Here is a 27,464-nt window from a genome sequence, read left to right as displayed (position 1 = left end):
ATTCCACACTTGGGCACACCAGTAAATTATTTGTTTCTTATTTACTGCCTTCACAGATTGATTCACGTTTTTGTTTTGCATGTCACTATCTTGCAGGATGGTTCTCAAATATTGCACATGGCTGTGCCTTTTAAATGTCATTATTATGCCTTATCCAGTGACTGAATTGCACTGGTAACACAACACAAATCAACATGTTTTAACTCCTAATGATACATAGGTGCATTTCCAATAAGTTCACTTTTTTAAGGAAACTTTTTTAAGGAATTTTTTTTAGTTAATATCTTTACAACTTTCAGTACTACTGATCACTAAAACATTTGGCAAAGCATTCAAGAGACATCCAAGAAGTTTTTGGTCTCTATAAAAACCTGGTAATGTATTTCAGAAACGCTCTTAAATCCTAGAGGCTTTTCACCTTTCTGATAAGTATTGAGGGTAGTCTATGTGCCAGAAGTGATTGATGCCAAAAGAATCATTTTCTGTTCTTTTTTCATTTTGTGTGCTGGGGCAGACAATTCTTTGAAGGAAGTTGAGGATCCCGTAGGCAACATCTTAAAATCATCTTCACATTAACACCTGTTTCATCAGCAATATAAATATGGTCCTTAGTGTAGCCCCAACTATAATCATCAAACTCGTTTTCCAAACATCAACTGCATCTGGATCTGCAGATAACTTGCTGCCACATATATTAAGTTACAGAATGCCACATCTATTTTTAAACCTGTCTAACCATCCAGAGCTGGAAAATTGAATTTTTTCATCGCTCACCAAACAACTAAGTTAACATTTTTGCTTTTTCTTCATTTATACGGCCACTGAAAGGCATACCTCTTTCTCATTGTCAGGTGAACCAAAGATATAAAGAGCTTCACCAACATTTTGAAAGTCGTTGAAAAGTCGTGGAATGATAGTAAAGAGATAGTATCGACAGAAATTGAGATATATATACTACATAAATTAATAAGTTATGGTACTGATCCCCCCCATGGTACACAAAATGGGTCAGACTGCTGTTGCAGAGGCAATGAAAAAAGCATGCCAAATTTAAAAGAACGTAAAATCCCCAAGATTGGTAAAGTTTTGCAGAAGTTCGAAATATATCATGTGCTTCAAATGCGAGATGCTTTTAATAATTTCCACAATGAAACTGTCTCGGAATCTGGCAGAAAATCTGAAGAGATTCTGTCATACATAAAGCACACCAGTGGCAAGACGCAATCAATACCTTCACTGCGCAATAACAATGGTGAAGTCATTGATGCCAGTGCCACTGAAGCAGAGTTATTAAACACGGTTTTCCGAAACTCCTTCATCAAAGAAGACAAAGTAAATATTCTTGAATTCCAATCAAGAACTGCCAAGGTGAAAGACATATGAGGGGTGACTGAAAAGTAATGCCTCCACCTTCATAACTCTTCAACAGTTGGCAGCATTGGTATGCGGCAGGTACTGGCTTCTTCCTTAGCCTCTTCTCTACAACTCCAGTTGGCGGGAAGCCTTAGCATTGAATGGTTGTGTTGTTACAGTGTGAAGTATGGAACCCTGCACAGACTGTCAGTCAATGTGATTTAAGCAATATGCAGTCACTGAATTCTTGACAGCAGAAGGTGTCACCCAAAGGAGATTCACCAGAGAATGAAAGCAGTTTATGGTGATTGTGTTGATGTGAGTACTGTGCATTGTTGGGCGAGTAAGTTTAAAGATGTTGAGGTGGGAACATCTGATCTGCGTGGCAAACAAAGAGTTGGAAGTCCTGTGACAGCAACCACCGAGTTTCACAAACGAAATGTTGACAGATTGATTCAGGATGATCGTCGTATCACTCAGCGAGAAATTGCAAGCACAATCGGCATTTCACAAGAATGTGTGGGTCACAATATTGCTTTGTTTGGCTATCGGAAGATCTGTGCGTGATGAGTACCCGAATGCTTCACGCGCCACCACAGCAGAACTTCAGAGACTGAATCTCACCACCGTACGGCATCCTCCACACAGTTCAGATTTAGCACCATCTGATTCGGATTTCCATCTGTTTCTGATAATGAAAGACAATCTGCGGGGACATCATTACGCTTCTGATGAAGACATTGAGAGAACTGTGAGACTGTGGTTGCAGAAACAGTGTGTCAACTTCTTGTGTGACGGCTTCAGAAAACTTGTTCAACGTTGGCAGAAATGTATCCAACTGGCTGGTGATTATGTGGACAAGTAAATATTGGTAATTAAAGATGACATTCTAAGGATTATTTCTGCATTTGATTTATTAAAATATACCCATCCAAACCCAGTTAACGAAGGTGGAGGCATTACTTTTCATTCAACCCTCTTAGAAGTAGACATCCTCGGTGTAGCAAAGCAGCTTAAATCACTTAATAAAGGCAAGGCCTCCAGGCCAGATTGTACATCAGTCAGGTTCCTCTCAGAGTATGCTGATACAATAGCTCCATATTTAGCAATTATATACAACTGCTCGCTCACGGAAAGATCCGTACCTAAAGAATGGAAAATTGCTCAAGTCACACCAATATACAAAAAGGGAAGTAGGAGTAATGTGCTGAATTACAGGCCAATATCACTAATGTCGATTTGCAGTAGGGTTTTGGAACATATACTGTATTTGAACATTATGAAGTACCTCAAAGAAAACGATTTATCGACACACAGTCAGCACAGATTCAGAAAATATTGTTCTTGCAAAACACAACTAGCTCCTTATACTCATGACGTAATGAGTGCTATCGACAGGGGATGTCATATTGATTCCATATTTTTACATTTCCAGAAGGCTTTCGACACCATTCCTCACAAGTGTCTTTTAACCAAACTGCATGCCTATGGAATATCACCTCAGTTGTGCGACTGGATTTGTGATTTCCTGTCAGAATGGTCACAGTTCGTAGTAACAGGTAACAGATGGAAAGTCATCGAGTAAAACACAAGTAATATCCGGCGATCCCGAAGGAAGTGTTATAGGCCCTCTATTGTCCCTGATCTATATTAACGACATAGGAGACAATCTGAGTAGCCCTCTTAGATTATTTGCAGATGATGCTGTCATTTACTGTCTTGTAAAGTCATTGGATGACCAAAACAAATTGCAAAATGATTTAGATAAGATATCTGTATGGTGCAGAAAGTGGCAATTGACCCTGAATAAAGAAAAGTGTGAAGTTATTCAGATGAGTAATAAAAGAAATCCACTGAATTTCCATTGCGCAATAAATAACATAAATCTGAAGGCTGTACATTAAACTGAATACTTAGGGATTACTATTACAAATAACATAAACTGAAACGATCACATAGATAACATTGTGGGTAGTGCAAACCAAAGACTGCGATTCATTGGCAGAACACTTACAAGGTGCAATAGATTTACTAAAGAGACTGCCTACACTACACTTGTCCGCCCATTCTTGAGTACTGCTGTGCAGTTTGGGATTCGCATCAAGTAGGACTGATAGATAACATCGAAAAAGTTCAAAGAAGGGCGGCTCATTTTGTATTGTCGCGAAATCGGAGAGATTGTGCCACAGACATGATATGTGAATTGGAGTGGGAATCATGAAAACAAAAACTTTACTGTATGTACATGTGTATGTTGTATGTATGTATATATGTAACACGAGTTGGGTAATATTTACTGTCTGTCAATGTGAGGGGATCTTCTCATGAAATTTCAATCACTAGGTTTCTCCTCCGATTGCGAAAACATTCTGTTGGCACCCATCTACATAGGAAGAAAAGATCATCACAATAAAATAAGAGAAATCAGGGCTCGCACAGAAAAATTTAAGTGCTCGTTTTTCTCGTGCGTCGTTCTAGAGTGGAACGGTAGAGAGACAGCTTCAAGGTGGTTCACTGAACCCTCTGCCAGGCACTTAATTGTGAATTGCAGAGTAATCATGTAGATGTAAATGAGATGTTTTCCAGGTTGTTCTGTGAAGATTTTTTACAGCTTGCTCTAGAAAGTTAGACTTCACCCATTCAGAAGCAACAGAAACACCAACTCCATAATTAGCAACAACAGTTTTCAATAAACTTCCTTTTTCAGTTTCTTTGACAGCAACTAATTTATCAGGAAAAGTAGTCACAACATAATCCCGCTTAGGTGGCATAGCACAAAAAACACACGTATAACAGAAGTAAACAACCACCTGAATGATCTACTGTAGAAAGTGTAGCTATATTTAGACTGGTGAATCGGTGGCTGGAGAAACAACTCAAGGTTGGGCACCATTCTCTTCCCACTAGCTATAGAACACTCTCACTTTCTAATTATTTCTGTGCAGCACAGTATTAATTTTTTGTTTTGCGATGTTTCGAGGTGTTTTGGATAAGCCAAGTTTTGGATGACCTGAGCTCAGTTAACCGGGCCTTTACTGTATGTATGTTGGGTAATATTTACTGTCTGTCAAATGTTTAAGTATTCGCTACTTGGGCATCAGTCATCATCAACATTACTGGTTGTGAAAAATCCATATTTCTAAAAAAAGTAATAGTGATGTGTCGACAGAAGTGCCGACACAGTGTGATTTGAGGGGTCCGCAATGCATGCTATAAACACACGAAGGATGGCGTGAGGTCTGAAACAGGATACGTAATGAATGCTATAAAGAAAAGTACGTAGCTTTTGGAATACTTAACTTTAATCCATCCTTGTTGTATACATCGTTCTTGATGAGACATGCTTTATACGATAAGTATCAATTGCTATGTAAGGCTAATGGCGCCTTGCTAGGTCGTAGCCATGGACTTAGCTGAAGGCTATTCTAACTATCTGCTCGGCAAAGGAGCGAGGCTTCGTCAGTGTAGTCACTAGCAAAGTCGTCCGAACAACTGGGGCGAGTGCTAGTCCGTCTCTCGAGACCTGCCGTGTGGTGGCGCTCGGTCTGCGATCACTAACAGTGGCGACACGCGGGTCCGACATGTACTAATGGACCGCGGCCGATTTAAAGCTACCACCTAGCAAGTGTGGTGTCTGGCGGTGACACCACAAATAGTTTTTGTGAGTGATACTGTTCAGTATAAAGCATCATGCAAGAAATGTGATAATGTTAATTCAGAAAAGCTGACATAATGTCTGATAACTGTCCTCTTTAGTAAGGTAATTTCTCAAATCCTTCATACATCCATCCCTTAAATTCTATTGCCTTTTTCTACTCCCATTCGCCTGATTTCAGTCAATACTTTGTTCTTGCCCTTTTACTTTATGATTTATTGGGACAGGGCAAAAACACAATTTTCACCGGCATTATGGGGATGAAATGGGTCATCTGGCCAGTTAATCATTTGACATATGATCATTTTAGCATTTTAATTAGAGTTATTTCTCAGGAACCCAGAGGTTATCATAATAATTATTACTATGTGGGGGAAGGATTTGCAGATACAACTAGTACAGGCAACAGATGCCACTGAAATGTTAAAATTCTGTACTTACGTGCCAAAGTGAGTGATGCCTTTCGGCTGACAATTGATCCAACATGTGGGAGTGAAGCAATACACTGGTAGTTTCCCTGTAATTCATCATAGGCAGCTGATCCAATGTGCACTGACAATGACCCATTATCAAGCCGTGACCTTTAAACACAAAAGAATATCACAAGATCAGGAATATTAAGGACAAGAATTGATCTTGAGGTTAAAACACTAAATAGTCAGTTTTGCACCTCTGTTTATTAAGCTGTCTACATGCAGAAAAAGAGGGTAAAGGAAAGTGTATAGCTCTCCGAAGTAAAGAATGAAGAACGCAACAAGTCCTGGCAGGAATGTAACTATACATGACCACAATCACATGAAAATTAAAACACTATATATAAGTCTAAAATACATTTTACATTATTCTAATGAAATGGTTAATTTTACGATATCTACCTTTCTCATGTAAAGAAATGATAAGTTATAAAAATGAAGAAAGTTTAAAATGATATTACAACAAGTGACCAGTTAATAACAGATAAATATCAGTAATAAGAGTGAGGAATGGTGTGTAAATATAATTAGTTCACATGCAAGAACTATTTGATGTTGGTGAACTCCTGAGCTCATTACTGGGTTTCAACATGAAGAAGAGTCTGAAAGTCTTGCAGACGTAGTGTCATTCAAAGCACACTAAAGATTATTCAATACTTAAGTAAAGCAGTCATCAATCCGAAGATTGTATCAAACACCACAGTGCTTTACTTGGCATGGGCCTGTAGAGGTGGTATGTTATTGTCTGCCTCTGACCTCTGAACTGATTTATCAAGCCAGTTATGGGGGACTCACAGTTTAACGTGGAGTTTGAACCATGGTGCAACTCACCATTTTTCATGTCAACAATCACTGTCAAGGTGAAAGAAGCAATAAGTCACAGATAAAAACCCTAGGACTGATCGGGGATCAAACCAGAGATTTTTGGTTTTGTAGTCTGGTACTTACACACTGAGCCACACACTACTCAACACTAAGGACTAAAAGGAAATGCAACAAAACAGTCCCATACTCCAGACTCAAGAATTGTATCTCATCAGAGAAATAATTTAAAAAATCTGAAGCCCTTGGGTGGTGGAAGATTCATTATGATATGTGTAGGATTAACAATGTAGGTAGAGCAAAAGTTCAACTGACTGTCATTATATCTTAAATAAAACAAGATTAAAACATTGTGGATGGCACCTAAGTAGGATTTGGGTGATAGCACTTAGTCAGGCACGAGTCTGGCATGTGTTGTGCACAAAAATTTAACTGTCACTGTGGTTCATGTCCTTAGTTGAAAATTATCTAGTTTGCAGAAGGTTGTGCTATTGCCTAGTTACCAGATTCTAAAGTACCTGCACTTCACAGCATTAATTTGTGTGTTGCTTCCCTTTATTGTGTTTCGTGTTACTTTTGGCAGTTACTTGTGTTTTTGCTAATCCGCTGTTGAAACAACTATAGCTTTGAAATAACTAAATTAGATGCCACATTTTCAATGCCCTGGAAGTTGTACTCGATGATTCTGATCCAAAAGGAGAAGTGGATTTTTCCGATACTAATCCAGATTTCTACGCAGCTGAGTGCTCAGGAAAGTAACAAAGAGAACAAAGAGGAATAATGTATTCTCTAAATGAACATTTGCAAAATTATTTTGTTAGTAAACTACGTTATATTGGACTATGGGTAGGAAAATGACAATGTAGAGTATTTTGAGCTGCCACCATAACTGCCTAAGAGACTGTAGTCAGCAGATGAGATACTTGGATGGTGTGCAGCTGATGACCCTCTTCTTATGGACCCTTTTCAGAAAATTGCCAGGGCAAAGGCATCACTTGACTTGAATTGACTTGTGCACAGATGAATTATTTCTCACATATACACCAATGGGGGGAAAAAAAAATTAAAAATTAGTAGGCTGAATCAATAACAGTCCAGCAAAGAAGATAAAATAAGTCAAACTCCAACCGGGTTTGGGGAAAGAGCAGATGTCAAAATTTGACGATAATTACTTGTTTCTCATGGCAATATTTCGAAAGTGCCTTGTGAAGAAGGTAAAAATCAGTGACTATTGGTCAAAAGCATCAGTACTTCATAATCCCTTTCCTGCAAGTAATGCATATTGAGAAAGATTCAAAGAAATTTTATCAAAGTTGCACCACAATAAAAATGAGATGTCAGGGTTGCCACAAGTATCCCCAAGTGAAATTCCCTGATATTTCCCTGGTTTCCAGACAAGTTTTTGGATTTTTCCCTGACAAAGGTAAGTTAAGACGTAAGTTAACTATCTGTCTTTGCTGATATGGTACAAGAAACAATAGTGCAAATGAGAAAATATCTCAAAAAAACTTGCAAGCAGGTGGCCTTTCCTGAGGTGAGCAAAAATCTTAAGTACTAACATCAACATCCTTCGTAATGAATTTTTTTATTTATTTTTTTTTTTTTTTTATTTTATTTTATTTTTTTTTTTTTAGATGGAGAAAGCAAGCCAAATGGTTATGTTTCATTAAGACCACTGATGTTATTTTATCTCCATAAAACAAAACACATTTGGCGACAAACATACGGATTTCCCTGGAGTCGCAAGACAGATTTAAAATACCTTCACTGATTTCAGAAATAACCTAAAAAAAGTAGGCCTCTTGAAAGAAGTGTATAAGGCTGGGAAGAAATGTGTAAACCAAGACTGTAAGTGACTGCCAATAAAATGTCGATTCTACTATGTTCTTTATTGTTGGTTATTACCCACTGTGTTATATCTATTACTTTTGCAGTAGCCACCTGAAAGGTCGCAGGAGGCGCACATCGGCACGACGCATCACGGACAATAGTTGCTGCAAGTAAAGTCCCGTCCACCGGAGGGCACGCGAGAATTCGGCCGCGCCCTCTGCCGGCGGAACAACAACTCAGGCAGCACGGGTCATGCCCAGTAAGTTTGACATCGGGCATGCCTAGCAGACAGTTCCCGGTCTACACTATGTGAAGTGTGACGGACAACGCGAATCGTGTTAATACACAATTGGCGATGAGTAGGGTCGTTCTTTCGCCTATTGCATCATTGTTCCAGTCTCGCAGCTTATCCACGGCATGGAGGATTTAGTGCGGGTTTTGGCTGAGCAGCAGAATGAGCTCATGGCAGCCATGACACAGGCACTTCCGATGTTGCCCTCCACGCAGTCTACTCCAGCGCCGTTCCCTCCTCCCTTTCCCCAGTATGAAGAGAGGCGGAGGATTGGGACGCATATGAACATCGCCTTCGGTGGCATTTCCAGGCATTTCATGTTGCCGATGCAGAGGTATGTTGTGCTCTTTTCTTGTCTTGGATATCTCCCTCACTGTATCAATTTTTGCGGCAGCTAGCGCCGTTGCAGGAATCCTCGTCCTTGTCTTCAGACGCATTGTGTTCATTGCTGTCTTCATATTATCACCGCCGCACTCATGTTGTGACGGCTAGGGTTTAGTTCTACCAATGCAAGAAACAGCCCCATCAGTCTTACCGGGCGTGGGCGTTGGAAGCGTGGTGCAACGTCGCGGCGGTTCAGGGCGACGTGGCCGCGTCCGCGTCCACTGCGTCCAGGGTGGACAACATGAGAGCGGTACAATCCAGCTGTTACAACCACTCCCGCACGGCATGTAAACAGAGTTCCAGCCGCCGGCCCATTACCGTCCTGTGCGTCGTGCTATATACATCATGATCGGTCAGAGTGCCCGCAGCATTTGGCCGTTTGTCGCATGTAATAAAAAAGGACACATTGCTAAAGTTTGCTGCTCAGCCTCAAAAGAATCAAAAGAAGCAGGTACAGAGGACACGGATGTTGACATCCAGGAAGTTTCATCGGGCCAGGCTCCCGACGCATCGGCACACAAACTCTTTATCGAGGTGTCGGTTCGGTCGTGCCGACTACAACTGCAAGTAGATACGGGCGTGGCAGTTTCCTTGTTGAATGCACAAACTTACTCCGACCTTGGGTCGCCCCCGTTGGTGCCAGTTTACCGGCGTCTCCGCAGTTATGGTAAACAGGTCTTGCCCCTACTGGGTCAATTCACTACCGACATTACTTACAAATCAGTCACTCGGCCTCTTACTTTTATTGTTGTCAGTGATGCGAGTTCCGCTAACCTTTTTGGATTGGATGCCTTTCAAGCTTTCGGTTTTTCTATCGCAGACACCATACAGTTGGTCTCCGAAGACGTTCCCTATCAATCATTGGAATCTTTCATCTCTGACTTCAAGGATATCTTTGAGGAGGGTCTGGAGCGGGTTTCAGACTTTGAAGCTCACTTAACGTTGAAGGCATCGGCTCGCCCGCGTTTTCTACACGCGAGGCAGATCCCCTTGGCTCTTCGCCCTCATGTAAAAGCAGAGCTGGACCGGCTGACAGCCCTCGGGGTCATTCTTCCCATTTCTTCTAGTCAGAGGGCTTCGCCCCTCATTATTGTCAGGAAACCCTCAGGAAAATTACGTCTTTGTGGCGATTTCAAGGCCACCATTAATTCCAAATTGGTGGTGGACACCTATCCCTTGCCTTGTTCTGATGAATTGTTCTCCAACGTGGCAGGAGGCCAATATTTTTCGAAAATTGATCTTTCGGAGGCTTATCCTCAGATACCACTTGATGAGAACTCCAAACGGCTGGCGGTCATCAACACCCCGTTTGGCCTTTACCAATAACAGCAGTTGGCCTTCGGAATATCCAGTGTCCCAACGATATTTCAGCGTTATCTTGAGCACGTCATGTCAACAATCCCTCATTGGATTAATTACCTGGACGACATAATTGTCACACGCCACAACATGAAGGAACACTTGCACAACCTTCGAAACCTCTTTCTCAAATTCAGGCCTGTGGGCCTGTGTTGCAACCTGCATAAGTCAAACTTCTTCCAACCGTCCATTGAGTATGTGGACTACACCATCTCTCGGCATGGCGTCCAGCTGCTAGGAAGTTTGGTCCAAGGTATCATCGACCTTCCGCAGCCCACTTCGCTGAAGGAGTTACAAGCTTTTTTTGGCAAGATTGCCTATTACACCGGTTCATTCCCAGGGCTTCCACCATAGCCCCCCCTCTGTGCTGCCTTCTGCGCAAGGGTGTTCCTTTTGATTGGCCGCCTGCATGTGAGCGAGCGTTCACCTTGTTGAAGGGCCTCCTCACATCAGCGCCTTGTTTGGCTACTTTTGACCCCCAATAAGCCGTTGGTCCTGGCTACAGATGCTTCGCAGTATGGGGTGGGGGCGGTCCTGGCCCATCGCAACGCGGATGGCTCCGAGCAGCCACTGGCGTTTGCGTCTAAAACTCTTAGTCCCGCACAGGCCCATTACTCCCAGGTGCAAAAAGAGGCTTTGGCTATTATCTACGCTGTTACCCAGTTTCACCCTTTCTTGTATGGCACGAAATTTCAGTTAATCACTGACCATAAGCCATTAATATCGTTATTTGGCTCCACCTCTCAGATTCCGGATAGGGCGGCCCACAGACTGCAGCGCTGGGCCTTGTTCCACTCTAAGTACCATTATGACATTCATTTTTGCCCTACCGGACAGCATGCCAATGCCGATGCTCTTTCCCGTCTTCCGGTGGGCCCAGATCCTAAGTTCGATCGGGAGGAGATTACGTGTTTTCCTTTGGATGTGGCGTCCCGCCAAGCGATTCATGGCTTCCCGATCACTAGTTATAGAGTCACCAGGGAAACGGCAGTTGACCTGGTTCTCCGGCAAGTAGTTCACCTCGTTCAGCAGGGGTGGTCGTCCCGACCTCCAGGCTGGGCCTCGGACCCTCTTTGTAATTATTTTGTTCTACGAGACCGCCTCTCAGTCTTGGAAGGAGTTCTCCTTCTGGTTACCGATGATACAGCTCCTCGCGTGGTTGTTCCTGCAGGTTTGCGAAGGGAGGTCCTCACATTATTACATGGGGGGCACTGGGGTGTTTCCTGTACTAAAACCTTGGCTCGCAGACACGTGTACTGGCCCGGTATTGACAGAGAAATTGAGCACTTGGTGGCCGCCTGTTCCCAGTGTACGAGCCAACAGGCGTCTCCCAGGTCAGCGTTCTCTTCATGGCCGCCTGCAACCCAGGCATGGGAACATTCCACATAGATTTTGCAGGCCCGTTTCTCAATGGCTTTTGGCTCATTGTCATTGATGCTTATTCCCGATTCCCATACGTGGTTCGCTGCTCCTCAACCACTTCAGAAGTTGCAATCCAGGCACTCGCAAAAATCTTTTCTGTGGAAGGTCTGCCAGTCACCCTGGTATCGGACAATGGACCTCAGTTTATTTCGCAGACCTTCCAGGAATTTTGTAGGCGCTTCGGTATTCGGCACGTTTGTTCTTCCATCTTTCATCCACAATCGAATGGGGAAGCCAAGCGCATGGTGCGCACATTTAAGATGCAGATGAAAAAGCATGTGCACGAATTTCCTGCAGAGGAGGCGTTGACGTTTTTCCTGACAGCATACCAGACCACATCGATGGGAGAACGCAGCCCCGCAGAGCTCCTCCACGGGCACCAACATAGAACTCTGCTGCACCTCCTCCGGCCTGGTCCTTGCCAGTCTTCGCAAAACAGGGTACCTGGCTTTCCACCGGGTATGTCGGTCTGGGCACGTGCACACATGACCACTGTCTAAGGCCACTGCATTTACAGTCACTGAGAACCAGATCCAAACAAATCACTCCTCATGCCTTTCATCGGTAGCTGCTAGGCTAGCAACAAGAAGTGGTGGCAGCACTGACTGCAAGCTGAGGGGATCAACAGAAAGGGGAGAAGCAGCAAGAATGAGTGAGTAGGGAAGCGGCACACGTACACAGTTGCACCCAGCCAGCAACGATGCACAATACCTCAGTAAACAAACCATTTCATCTACTGAGACAAAAACGAGATTTTTCCAGTGTTTTTCTTTTCTTTCTTTTTTTCCAAATTTCACTGACATTTCCCTGATGTGTTTGAAATTCCCTGGAGGAATTAGTAAGAAATAACTCCCTCATCTGAGAACATGCTTTAAATTTTATATTCATACATAACTGAAAACTTTCTCAGAGAATGTTCTTTTGCTCTGAGAACCTTCTCAGGAGAATGTTCTCATTTTTATTCATACACTCCTATATCAAGAGGAATTGCATAATGGCAAGTGGATCTGCAAACTTGAAAAGTGCATCTACAGGTTGCATCAGCCCGGCAGCAGAAGGTGGAATGAAACACTCCACAAGTTCCTGCACAAACAAGGAATGCTGCGATCAGTAGCTGACACATGCATTTACTATAACCTACACCATGAACTCATAGCAACTGTATATGCAGATGACATAATGTTGTATGGTGAGAAAAGTGAAGTAGAGAAAATAAAATATCCTAGGCACTGGATTTGATGTAAGAGACCTTGGAGTAGCGCGACATGTACAGTCAATTTAAGTTATGACACTAGATGGAACAGAGATTTTAGACCAAACAACATGTGCAAAAGGAATTCCAAATGGAAAACTGCGACTCTGTGGGAACTCCTCTTGTCATGAACGTAAAGATATAAAATGTGTCTGATGAAGGCAAGCTCACGGAACAGGCTGCATCAGAATACAGAAATACAATTGGAAGTCTTGAATACTTGGCAACAGTTACAAGGCCAGATTTAGCATATCAAGTGATTTATTTACACCAGTTCAGCAGCAATCTGAGGAGCCCAGACCTGCTGTCACAAGATTATTTTCACGGAACATTACATGATGCACTCACTTTCCACAAGACCAGTATGAAAATCGAACATGAGAGTCTTGACTCATGTGACAACATAGTGAGATTCGATAATAAAAGAGGAAGCTGAGAGTAGAATGAATAGCAACAGTTTTAATAGAGACCACGGGTACACGCTAAGTAGAGGGTGGGAGCGGGCTTTGGATGCTAAAATGAAGCAATAACGGATGCTTAACACTTGTGGGGAGGCAGGAGCAGCAGTCTCAAATGTGTCACCCGCCCCTCGCGCCACCTGACGTCACTTGGTCCTGCAGCTGGCCGCAGCTGCTATGATCTGTCCCACATCATTTTGGCCATCTCTGGTGCTAGTGACCATAATCATGACTATATAAGCAGAAAATCATGCCAGCCCCGGCAGTCAGTAGTTTTACTTCTGACAAAAGTGGCAGAGAGAGCCATCAAAAGCTCAAAAATTTTATTCGAATTGACTCGGCTTGAAATACCAACAAGATTTTATTCAGACATGCTGCCACGAAAGACTCCTAGGCATACTTTTAACTACTAAAAAATGGTGTCCACTGCAAATTCAGGTGAGAGATAAATTCTGAGTGTCAAATGTGTGATGAAATATCAGTTCCAAATAATCTGTATAGAATTACAATATGACAGTAATAACTTACTGTTTTTGTGACAACCGTAAATATTTATTTAGGGTAATCTACACAGAGTCAGCCACACTCACCAGCCAAAAAATGATTTCTGTTTTCCAAATGGCTACACTGTGGACCAATTGATGCCCAATCAATTGCTTCAACACAAACGGATAGTGATGACAGTGATGATCTGCTAGAATGATAGATATGGAACTGTAGACTATTTCAAAACCTATTTATTTCAATGAGAAAAATGTTTTGTGTTTCACTTTCTAATATGGCTAGTGAAACAAATTTCTGTGCAGCAGAGAACCTCTTCTTGGACAAATGAAGCATACTAGATTCGAACCTAGTCAATGATATCAGGACAATTCTTTAGAATCACTATGCTAACTGCTAACTGAGAATAATTTGGAGACTATTTTGTTTTTGTCAAATTTTTAATTTTTTAGCTGGCAATATTCATGGCAGTGTTGACAAATTTTTGTATGTCAATTTTAATTATGAAGTAGATGATGTTATAAAAATAAACAGCTCTGTGATACTTCACTCAGAGACTGATAGTCATTACAAAGGCTGGTTGTTACTTTGTTCCTCCGTGAAACTTTTAACCATCTGCAAAATATTACTGTTTCTTATTCTTTTCATGGCTAAATTAATTAAACTTTCACATATTACTGTAAAAATTGGAGTCCTGCATTCGGAAGGGATACTGAGTCAGGCCTGGTTTCTAAATTTTGACCGTTGTTAATAGTTTCACAATTACTGTTAAGCGAGACATACATACCCCACTGGACTCAAGGAAGGATAAATGTTTCCCTAAACTCATCCCTCCACGAGTCTAGTGAGACGTATATGTCCCACTTAATTAACTTTTTTACTAGGAATTAGGATCTGCAATAAGAAGAAAGTAAGTGCTGTGTCATGCAAACAAGACACAGCCAGGAAAAAAGCGCCACAGGCGCAAAGATGCAAGCTGGTGTCAGTGCCAGTGCCTTAGAGACTCGCCACTTCTGTGAGTTCCACCAGTGTTACGGGCAGCACTGAAGCTGAAGATATCACCTTCGCCTCGGCCAACTGCCGACCAAGTACAATATGCCAATGACTGGACAACAATGCACAAAAGCCTACTCAAAAGACAGAACAGCAGCTCTCACTCACTTGGTTATAGATCATCATCCAGAGCTGACTTAGACAGGGAACATCATTTAGTGAACTCTTAGACGTGAAGAGACAGCTGTTGTAAATTACATTTGCTATGTACTTTGAAGTTTAGCTACGATTATTAGCACTTAGCCATTGTAGACCCTTTTTGTATTGTATTACAAGCAGTGTTGCAGACTTTATTATTCAATGAGTCACAAGGACAAGTAAAACTTTTAACTCATTTGTGTTCCACGTGATACGGTGTTCATCTTATTTAATTTCTTGTTATACCATAGACTGTTCATAAAATTATATTTTCGTTTCAAGTAAACCGCAGTCAGGTGGCATTAACGTCAGGTTAATGTACACTAACAGCCCGATTGCGATATTCGTTTGTATCTTCAACCACTCACTATTAAATTCCAGCTTCCTTTTATAGCATATTACGAGGATTTTTGTGATCTGGCAGATGTCGTATTTGAATCCAATTTGTGAACACATCAGCATCAAGCACTCGTTCTACAGTACAACCCCAGAACAAAAGGTCGGGGGAGGAAAAAATCTGGCAACCGATACAAATATAAATAAAAATTAAACTAAGCTGACTTGATTTGGTATGTTCAGAAGTGTAACAGACAATGATATTTACAGGAAACCCTTTGCATCTAGTTCTATATGCTTACCGAAGCTGGAGAAATACATATTTTCTCTAGTAACAGGACGTCGGAGATGTAGGTCATTTTTTGGAAAGCGAAGCCAACATGAAAATTCTGTACAAAATCGATAAATGTAAAAGGGAGGAAATCATAAAAAAATTGTTGGAGTGTTGTAGAACCTGTGTTGTTCTATCCTGATACCTCACCCTGGGGCATATCAATGTAATAGTGGCAGGGAGAAATTTTCTTGGTGGTGTACTGCACCAGAAGCTGTTTCACGTACTCACAAACTCGGCCTACAGTAACAACAGTGGCAACTCAGCTCTCACAGCAGTAGCGACGAGGCTTTTACAAATCTGGCGATAAGGATTTACAAAAGTAAGTATACTTATTATATTAAGCAAATTAATTTATTTACAGCTTAACATTTTTATGAAATTTTTCAAAACATGATAGACAACATAGTAGTACTCTGCAGTGGCTACATATGAAATTAGTCCTTATCTCTTGCTTCCGAGTTCTGCATCACCCCTTTGTGCTCTTTGCTGGAAAATGTTTTCCAACTGCATATAAGTGCAGATCATCACCCATACAAAAGTGTGTGTATCTGCAATAAAATGGCAAGATGAGCCAGTTACAGTTTGTCAACTGCCCACCACCCAAAAGATATAAGATTCATCACAAGAATTATTGAGATGGGACAACTTCAGCTATATCCTGCCCGGTATCCGTAACAGACTACACATCTATCACAGGATCTGTAGACCACGTCCGACCAGCAGAGAGAAAGATAATTATGCTATTGGTTGTTGGTCACTCAACTGGTCACATCATTTTCCTTATGCTGCAGCAGTATACAGTTTCATAAGGTGGAACTGTAATAATGGGGGGAAATGTGACCAAATTTCTTTTCACCTTGCTCTTGTACGGCAGTTTTGGGAGAAATGTAAAGAGAAGGGGAAGGCAAACATTCATCACAAAAAAGAAACCAAGAATTTGTGGAGTTTTCCATTTCATATCAAGTCAAGGGAAATAAAATAAGATTATAGCACCAAATAAAATATAAATGTAAAAGTTTAGACACAAATATGAACAAAAGGTACAAATAGAAATTCTCTACACACACTGGTCATAAGGCAAAATTACTGAACAAATTTACACGTGTTTATTAATACATATGTGCACACCTCTCTATATTTCTAATAGACAATATAAAAAAAGACAATAAATACCTTTGCTGAGTTATCTATTGCAAACAGGAAAAAATTACATTAAACCGATAAAACACAATGCAGACAATGAAGAACTGAAACAATCAATTGATATCTTGTGCATTAGGTAGCAAACAGTTGATACATTCAATGCTAGATCACAGCACCACACAGATGTGGGACTCTCATATTCCTGCAAGCTCTGGGAAATAAATTTGTAGGTGGGACACATACGTCCTGCTGGTCGTGAAAGGGTTACGACGAGCTTGTTTTCTCTTATGGAGCATAATAATTGTTTTATCCCTGATCTGTTTGTATGTCCAATGTATGTTTGTAACAGATCCTCACTTGCGCTTGCATAATCAATACATATTATAAAAGTGTATGCCTGTTTGTATGTTGCACATCTGTTCCTAAACCACTAGTTCCATTTCAGCCAAACTTGGGAGGGAGGGACTAATAGAACTGGAATAAATACACATTCATGCAACACCAGGTACTCAGCTAATCTCAAATCGATTTATGCTTTCTTCCTTTGGTGAGCAGTTGTAACATTGCAAGTTGGGGTGATGCTCCGTAGGACGAGACAGCATATCACATCATGTGCATTTTCTCATGTAACTATAGATTCAGGATGGCTGTTTTGCCATTGTAGTGTTCATTGTGTGTGAAATGAAGGAGAAGAAACAATTACTACTTGATGAAAGCATACTATGAATGCTGAAAACGTGTAGTCCCCATCTCAAGGAGGAAAAAGTTGAAAACTGGACATTGCACAGAATAGCAACATTTGTATGGCCACACTTCCACCTACTAGAAATGGTGTTCATTGCAAATACAGGTGAGAGACAAATTTAGTGCATCAAATTTGTGATGAAATATCAGTTCCAGATAAGCTAGATAGAATTACAATTTAACAGTAATAGTGATATGTTGTGCATACAGGACTTTTTGAGAGAGGATTAATAGAAGAAACAGTACATCCATACAAAGCATGCCAGTTAGTTGGAGAAAAATGAGCTAGGGCACACCATGCTGGACTAAGATAAGCAGCAAACTGTCATCACTGTAAAGCAGTCTCTGTCTATTTTGACACAGAAGACATCACACACTAGCCCTGCTTCACACACACCAACACCAATCTAACTACATATTTTCTCACTGCACTAAGAGTAAAATGAAGACTTAACTGCTTTGTAAAAGAAGAAAAAAATATAAAAATTAAAAATTTACCTGTGTGTGTCTCCAATAAATGTCAAAGGCTGGTCACCGTTTGCTCTCCACTTGATTTCTGGCACCGCAGTCACATCTGAACTCTCAGCAGCACAATCAAGAATAGCTGTACCGTTCAAAACGACAACTGTGTCCTTTGGCTCTATTGTTAAACGAAGATCCGCTGCAAAAAAGAAAAACAATCTGGACACATTTTCATGTTGATGCACACTTTATTTCCTGCAGTTCCTTTATTAAAGAAACCAAATCAGGCAAGTTTATTGCTCTCACTACTCATATCTAATACTAGATTGTCTTATTAAACTGCTTAATATTTTACCAATCAAGGTTTTAACTTATCAGTTACTTCTTGGTTCTGAACTTTCTCTCCCTCAAATCACAGTAATATAGTGCATGACGATAGCGCCAAGACATAAAGCTCACTGTTGTTCCAGTGAATGAAGGAAAAGACATCATATTACTCTAACACTGTATGTTTTGTCTTATGAGTCTGCAAAACTATAGTATCAGCATCACTGAATTTTTAAATCTCACCTATGATAACAATGGTGATATATATACTTGTTTTAAATGCCTACACTGATGAGACAAAACAATATGACCAATGTTCACTGCAAGATCGAATGCCACTTGGTGGCACTGTGGGTACATAATGTGATAAATAAAGTATATAAGCAGAGCAGAGACAAATGGGGAATCATTCTAGCAATGGTACCAGCTGAAAATGGGGAAGTTCACAGACACAAGCAATTTTGGCTGTTATGGTTTGGCATTTAAGAAGGAGCATTTCTTAAACAGTGAACCATTGGCAGTTCGCATGCTACTGTTGTGGGTATATATGAAGTGTGGTTGAAGGAAGGTGATATCTCAAGTAGACGACATGGTTCTGCTTGCCCTATGCCCCTCCCCTTGTAAAACAGTATAGGCAAGTTCCCAAAAAATGGTGAAATAGTGAAGTTTCACTATAAACACAAAAGTCAGTTATATATATTCTGACACAAGTACCAGAACAGCCAGAAAAAGTGTTTACATCTGTTTCAAGATGGCACTTGGGTCTAACACCAACACTGATGTCCAAATAATGATTCATGTGCCAACACTCTGTTCTCTATTAGTGTCTTGGAGCCAAGCTGTATGAATTACTGACAACTGAAGCAGCTCTGTGGTTTGTTCTCGACAATAGCACATTGCTCAAGTAATTACTGCAGAGACATCATACACAATATAGCAAAATGGAAGGGAAAACTGCATGAAAATGGAAGAAGACAGGTGAAGGCAGTGCTCAAAGTGAAAGGAAGAAATTACACATTAAAGGAAAGGAATATACTCGAAAAGGCAATATTGTGATTCCAGCCAAAGAGGCTCCCAAGCACTAGGTAGGCCTTCACTATGATTTTAACATTTATTATAAGGTGTGGAATGAACATAAGTAATGTTCAAGAATTTGAATGCATTTAATTTACAATTGAAATGAACTTCTTATTGACAAAAATTATCATTCTTATTATGAGGTTACAGTTAACTGCTTGCATGGAATCATTTACTTACTTGCAAATACCTAGATATCCTGATTTAAAAATGTTATACTTAAGTGAAGACCTAACTGTTTTCAATTTATTCAAGGAATTTCTAAAACAACATGTAGACACCAAAATCACATACCACTTCTATGCTAAAGTCTTTGAAGACAAATTCCCCACACTAAAATTTCAGCATTTGTCAAGCAACCCATGTTCTACATGCCACGATCTTAAAGACGAATTGAGGTGTGGCATCAATAATAAAGACAATAAACTGAAGTTAGAACTCCATTACTGATAATCAAAGAAAGCTATGGATTCCATGAAAGCTGACACAACCAAGAGCCGAGGGCCTAACTCTGAAGCATGTACAGCTGCAATGGATTTACAAGAAATCATTCATTAAGGCACAGTGAAATGTACTATTTACAGCCACTATCAAATTACAACTTTTGATTTCACATTGTGGTAATCAAACCAGTCACATGTTTCTCTGACACGAGGCATATGTGGCAGGTGTGGGAATGAAATTGTTTCCCGTGTGTGCAAATCCTTTACACTGAAACTTACGTGTAAAAAACTGATAATATGGAGTGACAACTGCTGTGGGCAGAACAAAATAAAATGTTTCTTTGGGTTTACCTAACAGTAAAGAGTTACTTAAAGGAAATAGAACACAAGTTTCTGTGAAAGGACATCCTTTTACTTCTTGTGATTGTGACTTTGTTCACACTGAGAAAAGAAAGAGGCTAACTGCATGCGAAGTTCCAAAAGGTTTAGTTCACCTCATCACTGAAGCTAAGCATACAACACCATTCACAGTGCAGATTTTTACGACTTTAAGTCAGCTACTGAAAAATATATGAATTTCACCAATGTGCCACATTTCAAAAGGACAGTGGATCAGACTGACTGTTGAAGGCTAGGAGTACTGCAAGTTTGGTCGAATTTCAAAGCAACTGAAAAGCTCAAGGAATACTGCATCTTGATGAGCAATGTGCAGCCTTCTGATTTTCAACAGGTGCAGCTTGGAACACTACTCAGTGAACCTTGGTTGTCTGAAGAAAAGAGAAGTGATTTAGCTAAAGTGATCCCATTTGTAAAAGAGGAAAATAAGTGGTTTTTTTGACAACCTTGTGAAATGAGTGAAAAATGGGCATGATGAATTTTGCATCATTATGTTAAAGCCACTGCACACAGAACATTTCATTTTCTTTAAATTTTGTATCTTTTGTCTTAAACCTACTAACATAGAATAAAAACACATATATGACAAGAAATCATATATGACAAGAAATTTATCTAGTTTTTGTGTTTGTGTGGAGAGCCCCAAATTTTATACTGCTATTGTATAAGTGCTATACACATTTTGTTGATTATCTCTAAATCAGATTTTTTGTGCTTTACTCATTATTTCCTTACAAGCCACATTTGACAATACAGTCCCAGAAAGGCGGCTACAGGAGAGAGGATCTTCACATAATCACATATTCTACACAAGTGTTGTAATGAAAACACCAACCAAATGATCCATGTGACAAGCACAGTTAATATGAAAAAAAACCCTTTACAACAATTACAGCTGAATAGCATTACACTTGGGCAAAATCTCCATTTGATGAACTCCCATGCCCTAAGTTTAGCTCAGTTCACGTTTTTGCATGTTCCGTGGATCATATTCACAATAACTTGATTTGATGTGGAATGGTCAGTAAGTTTATACATAAAATAAATTTTCTAGGCAAGTGGTCAAATATCTTTATGGCTCTGTAGATTTGCTCCGTTTGGGGACTGGGTTTTGTGTAGTCCTAACATTTGTATCGTCATTACTGACAAGAAAATTGTCTCAAACACACCGTCACATCGTCTTCCCACTGCTGAGATGGCTGCATGGGCATGAACTGAAAGCCAATAAATTTAAGTACAATATCTACTTCGCTCCTTTCTGTGCAAGAGAAAGGTTAAACTGTGGATCATGGAGGCTATATTTGTTCATAGTGATATATTTATGAATGCTACAATTATTTTAAAAACTGTTCTTGAGTCTTCATCAGCCGTATTGTGAGGCTGCTGTTAGTACACCAAATTTTTTGAACAGTTGACTTCATGAAATTCTGGGATGGACACCGGGTATTATTCTTATAGCATGTTTTTATGCAACAAATACTGTGTGTCCAGGTGTGGATATGTACCAATTGTTTCATATGAAATCAAAGAATAGAAGTGCACGAAGTAAGCTAATAATCTAATGCTTTCACCATCAAAATCACCTACAGATGGAGCAAATATAATGGAATCTACTAACGTTTGAGGAGATCTGTATATGAGATTCTAATTCAAGTTCTGGTCAATAAGCACACACACAAATTTGGAAAAATCACCACAAATTTGGAAAAATCAGTTTCACACATATCTGCTCCCTCATGCTGTATTGTTTTTGGCAAGTACCATCATCAATCTTGTCTTTTGCAGAACTGAGTAATTTGTGTTTTTTTGTAAGTTACAGTCATTTACTGCTGTGTCAGGTGTTGTGGCACTGTTGGGCTTGATTACAATGATTCCATCATCTACTTTACTAATGAAGACAGTCATTTATACAGGGTATCTGACTATTCAGTCAGGTAGGCCAGATAGGAAATGTGGCCCTATCAACTGATCACCTACAGGATCTGCCCAAACACTACGGAAAATCTCCACTGATGAGGCTTCTCAGTGGTAGTGTGTGGGTTCTCTTAAGCCTAAATGTGTATGTAGTAGATGTTCATAATACTGCCTCAGGTAAAGCATGAGTTGTCTGCAAATAACAAAGGCATGAGGAAATGTGGATCATTCTCAGATTGTGTAAGGATCCACTGGCAGATGATAACATGAGGTGGAAAGTCAATTGAAGCCAAGGATGATACATTTCGCATCTGATATGGGTACAACTGTCCCTCATGTAATATCTGCCATATGGTGGAGGGTGAAATACATATTACTGCAGCAGTCCTTCTGGTACTTGTGCCCAGGATATCCATTTGCAATTTTCATTCCTCCATTCATAGCCCACCTGCATGTTGGGTTTATTTATAAACAAGTCTCTCATAGGAACTGATGGGCACTAACACATACTCTGCTGCTTGGCCGTCATCCCTGTTGACACACTTCATGATACAACTGTGCTGCCTCCCACACACACACATTAAAATGACCATGTATGACATGGATGTCAGCCATTTCTTCATTTGAAAACGTGTGTGGAGCCATGGCAACCACTTCAAACGGTGCATGTGCGCACTGTACTTGCTGTTCACAGTAGAAAATTGTACACGGAACACAAGGCCATGTTTATGCTGCAGCCTTGCTGCTCATGTATTGCCAGCACAGCCCAAAGCTTCAGCTGTGATTAGTCGCTTCAGCTTTCCTCTTCACTTCACATCAATGAAAGTAATGTACTCAACTAACTGAGAGTGATGAGTCAGCAGTGAAGCTGCAGCATAAACAGACCCTTCGACTTTAACAGTGTTGTAACATGATTGCACTTGTGCATATGTTGTATTGGGAAAACCATTGGTTTCCGGACCTATGTTTATCGGGTTATTTGCTTGTTTCGTTGTCCTCTGATTGTTACTTTTGTCTGTAACTATAACAGTCAAACACTCTGCATATAGCAAGAATAGCAGCAGTCCTGGAGTTGAACTACAGGGTACACCAGTAGTAGTTTGTCTCCGCTCATCAAGAGGGCTACATGAGCTAATTAACTAGCATGACACTTTACTTCCTATCAGTTAATACAAATTGAATCACTTATTTACAATACCTCAGAAGATATAAATTTTAAGTTTCTTTGAAAGAATGTTGTGATTTGTATAGTCCAATGCCTGTGATAGACCAAAAAAACTTACAGTAGATGAAATCTTGTTATTCAAATACAGGGTGTACATAAAGTTCAGGAACACTTACAATTATTTATTGCACAGAAACCAAACATTCTACAGATATCATGCATACGTCATTTTGAAGAGAAACCCTGAAAGTTATTTTTCCACGTATAGTGCCATAACGTAGTTTGGTAATTTGCTGACAGTCAGCACTAGTAGCAAACATGGCGAGTTCAAGTGCAGAGCAAGCTTTCTGTGTGTTAGAGTTCAACAAAAATAAGTGTGCTACAGCTGTTCAATGGGTGTTTAGAACCAAGTACGGTAAGAAGCCATCAACGAGGAAGGTCATTTACCACTGTCACAAAAAATTCATTATGATGGGTTGCTTGTGCCCGGCAAAGACAAGCACGCATCCCAGTGTGAGTGACGTGAATGTGGAGCGCATACGAGAGACATTCATAAGGAGCTCAAAGAAACTGGTGCGTCGTGCATCCCATGAACCCAAAATGGCTCCAATGACAGTGTGGAAAGTCCTGCAACAGAAGCTGTCTATGAAACCATTCAAATTGGAGCTGGTGCAGAAGCTCAATGACGATGACAAAGACAAGCGTTTTGAGGTTTTTTTTTTTTCAACAACTGATGAGGATGGGGATGGCATTGTTGATTGATTAATTTTTAGCGACGAAGCCACTTTCCACACTAATGGGAAAGTGAACAGGCATTATTGTCGAATCTGGAGTACAAAGCATCCACTTGAATGCATTGAATTTAAGTGTGACTCCCCAAAGGTAAATGTTTTTTGTGCCTTGTCACATTGAAAACTGTGCAGGCCATTCTTCTTTGCTGAGAGCACTGACACTGGATATTCCTACTTGCACATGTTGCAGCATTGGCTGATGCCTCAAATGCAATCGGACTCTCCATTCATCTTTCAGCAGGATGGGGCTCCACCCCATTTTCATCGTAAAGTTCGTGGGTACCTGAACACGGAGCTGCTGCATCGATGGATTGGCTGTGCTACAGAAGGGGACAGCTGTTTCATGAAATGGCCTCCCCGATCACCATATCTCACTCCGTGTCACTTTTTTCTGTAGGGTAGCTCTGGTATATGTACCGCCTCTATCACATGATGTAGCAGAGCTCCGGGAGAGAATACAGGAAGCGACTGCCACAGTCGACGATGCCACGCTGCAATGGGTATGGCAAGAATTCAATTCCCATATTGATGTCTGCTGGGTCACTCGTGGTTCATATATCAAATGTTTGTAAAGGAAAACATTCTGAGTTTCTCTTCAAAATGCAATGCATATGACACCTGTACAATGTTTAGTTCTTGTGCAATAAATAATTGAATGTGTTCCTGGACTTTATGTACACCCCTTATTTTACTACACAGTCTGTGAAATGGTAGATAGCATATTCAGTAGAGAGACCCTTTGGGTAGCCAACTTGTCACTGACTTAGAATATTATATTTCTCAAATGTGCTCAATCATTCTCAAATATATTATCTTTCCGGAAGCTTTTTGAGACGGAAGTTATGAAACAGGTCAAGAGTTATTAATATCTGTCGTAACATCTTTATCAAACAGGGTCTAACAGTGGCATACATTAGCAAATCTGGAAAGGTATCTAAATGCATTAAATACAGGGTGGTCCCGAATTCATGGTACAAACTTTAATGGTAGGTGTAGGACATTGTAACAAGGATATATTGTATAGGAATGTATAGTCCCAGGTGACGCGGTGAGGCGTAAACAGGGGAAATAACGGCCGAAAGGAAAACGAAAGATTTTATTGAAATCGTTGTTGACAAGTGTCATGTTTACAGTAAGTGTTCAAAATTGCGTCCACCATGAGCGATACATGCTTGACAGCGTCGGTGCAGCGATTGGCGTACATGTTCAAAGATGCCTGGTATTTCACGCACACCTGCAGCAGCTACAGATATGCGAGCAACGAGATCCTCATCTGAGTCAACTGGAGTCTCATAAACAAGACTCTTAAGATGTCCCCATAAAAAGTAATCGAGGCAAGAGAAATCAGGAGATCGGGGTGGCCAAGGGACTGGTCCACCACGCCCAATCCATCTAGCACCAAACGTGGCATTCAGGTAATTCCGTACAGCAGTGCTGAAGTGTGCTGGCGCTCCATCGTGCTGAAACCACATGCGGTTACGAATGGCTAGCGGAACATCTTGCAGCAGTTCTGGTAACACTTCTTGCAGAAAAATAAGATAGCTTTCGCCACAGAGTCGCGTGGGTAGTAAGTATGGCCCAATCAAAAAGTCGTTCACAATACCAGCCCACACATTAATACCGAAACGTTGTTGATACGCATGTGGACGCGTTGCATGTGGATTATCTGTTGCCCACACATGGGAATTGTGCGCATTAAAGACACCCTCGCGTGAAAATGTCGCTTCATCTGTAAATAGCACATGACCTACGAAATCCGGCTGCAACGCACATTGCTGCAACAACCACTGGCAGAAGTTCACGCGAAGAGGATAATCTGCCGGATTCAATGCTTGTACTTTTTGAAAATGGAAGGGGTGTAAGCGATTTTCATTTAACACTCTGCATACAGTCTGATGACTCACATGTACGTCACGCGCAACAGTTCTTGTGCTTGACTCGGGTCTATCAGCCACTATGTTCAAGATGCGTTCTTCCAGTCTTGGAGTGCGTACAGCTCTTAATCGACCAGCGTCATGTCTGTTGACGTCGAACGTACCTGTTTCACAAAGTTGACGATGTAACCGTTGAAAAATTCTATGATCCGGCATTCGTCGATTAGGATACTCCGCGCGATACATTCGTAACGCAGCTCTGGCGTTACCATTTGCACGGCCGTACATGTAATGCATGTCAGCTTTTTCTGCATACGTAAAGTCACCCATCGTCTACGGCAGCACAATTGTGAATGGCGCTTGTCCCTACTGCGATACATCATGTTCATCTACTGCCCTCTACCGGCAGTGACACCAACCGATCACTCCATTTCTCTTTCCCCTGTTTACGCCTCACCGCGTCACCTGCGACTATACATTCCTATACAATAAATCCTTGTTACAATGTCCTGTACCTACCATTAAAGTTTGTACCATGAATTCGGGACCACCCTGTATATGGCTCAGTACAGTAGACAGAACAGAAAAAACATGCTTTTAATGTTTTACTTCAAATATTACCAAATGGTTAAGAACTTTTGCTTTTAAGAGGATTATTTATTTTGCTGATTTCAATGGAAGAAGTTGAATCTATAGGATTAATAAACACGAAAGATAACGGGCAACAGTAGTGCGAACAACACAGATATCACAGCTACGGCACTGTGTCGTCTGCTGAACGTGTGTAGTGTGGGGAATTTTGCCAAGAACTTTCCAACAAGAGGAGGAGAAACTGATTTGGAAATATAATAAGTGCCAACACAATATGTTGCCAATGCTCTTAAAATCAAAACTGTCAATGCATAAGACTCAGAAACTAAGTATATCAATAACAGAATAAAATAAGTTAGTTTGTTATAAACAAAAAACATAAATACTAATCTTGTCTGGCAAGGCAAGTCATCCACAAAGAAACAGTTAAGGTTCTGCAATTATCGGTACAAGAATAAAATTTGAGTGTGTGTTTATTGTATGAAAAGTTGGAAATTAGTGTTGTAAAATATGACACTTGAATAATGCAGTGTGGAAATTGTAGCAGTAAATAAAGTAAGGGTCTTGACTACCGTGCATCGATTCCAGTGACATGATAATCTAATAAATAGTAAGAAAGTGAATTTTATAAAAATTATGAATGAAATGAAAGAACATTTAAATATTTGTGCTAATTGATTTTCAACAGATATATTTCAAATGTTAAGAATAAATGAGTGTGATAAAATGTGGTTGACTGCAGATGTACTTTTGACTAGAGTAGTTGGTGACCAAGATGAGAGCATGGAGGGGTTTTCAGGGTCTTTGTCAGTGGATGCCTATCTGGAAAGATCACTTAGGTGGCAAAGTGCTGGGTAAGGTATTTTCGGGAGTTA

The 27,464-nt window shown here is 40.6% G+C and overlaps 1 protein-coding gene across 1 annotated transcript in view; it reads right to left on the bottom strand.

The window, feature by feature from the left end:
- The window catches only part of LOC126470211 (neogenin), a 242,885-nt gene that overhangs the window by 190,751 nt on the left and 24,670 nt on the right, over nt 1-27,464 (bottom strand). The window contains exons 2-3 of the mRNA XM_050097890.1: nt 18,048-18,210; nt 5,450-5,589 (exon numbers count right to left, since the gene is read on the bottom strand). Coding sequence (XP_049953847.1) covers nt 5,450-5,589; nt 18,048-18,210 — 303 coding nt within the window. The remainder of the gene's footprint in view (nt 1-5,449; nt 5,590-18,047; nt 18,211-27,464) is intronic.

The sequence above is a fragment of the Schistocerca serialis genome, chromosome 3 (genome assembly GCF_023864345.2).
Source record: "Schistocerca serialis cubense isolate TAMUIC-IGC-003099 chromosome 3, iqSchSeri2.2, whole genome shotgun sequence".
NCBI lineage: Eukaryota > Metazoa > Arthropoda > Insecta > Orthoptera > Acrididae > Schistocerca > Schistocerca serialis.
Note: the sequence above shows the minus strand (reverse complement) of the source record. Positions and strands in the feature narration are given on the sequence as shown.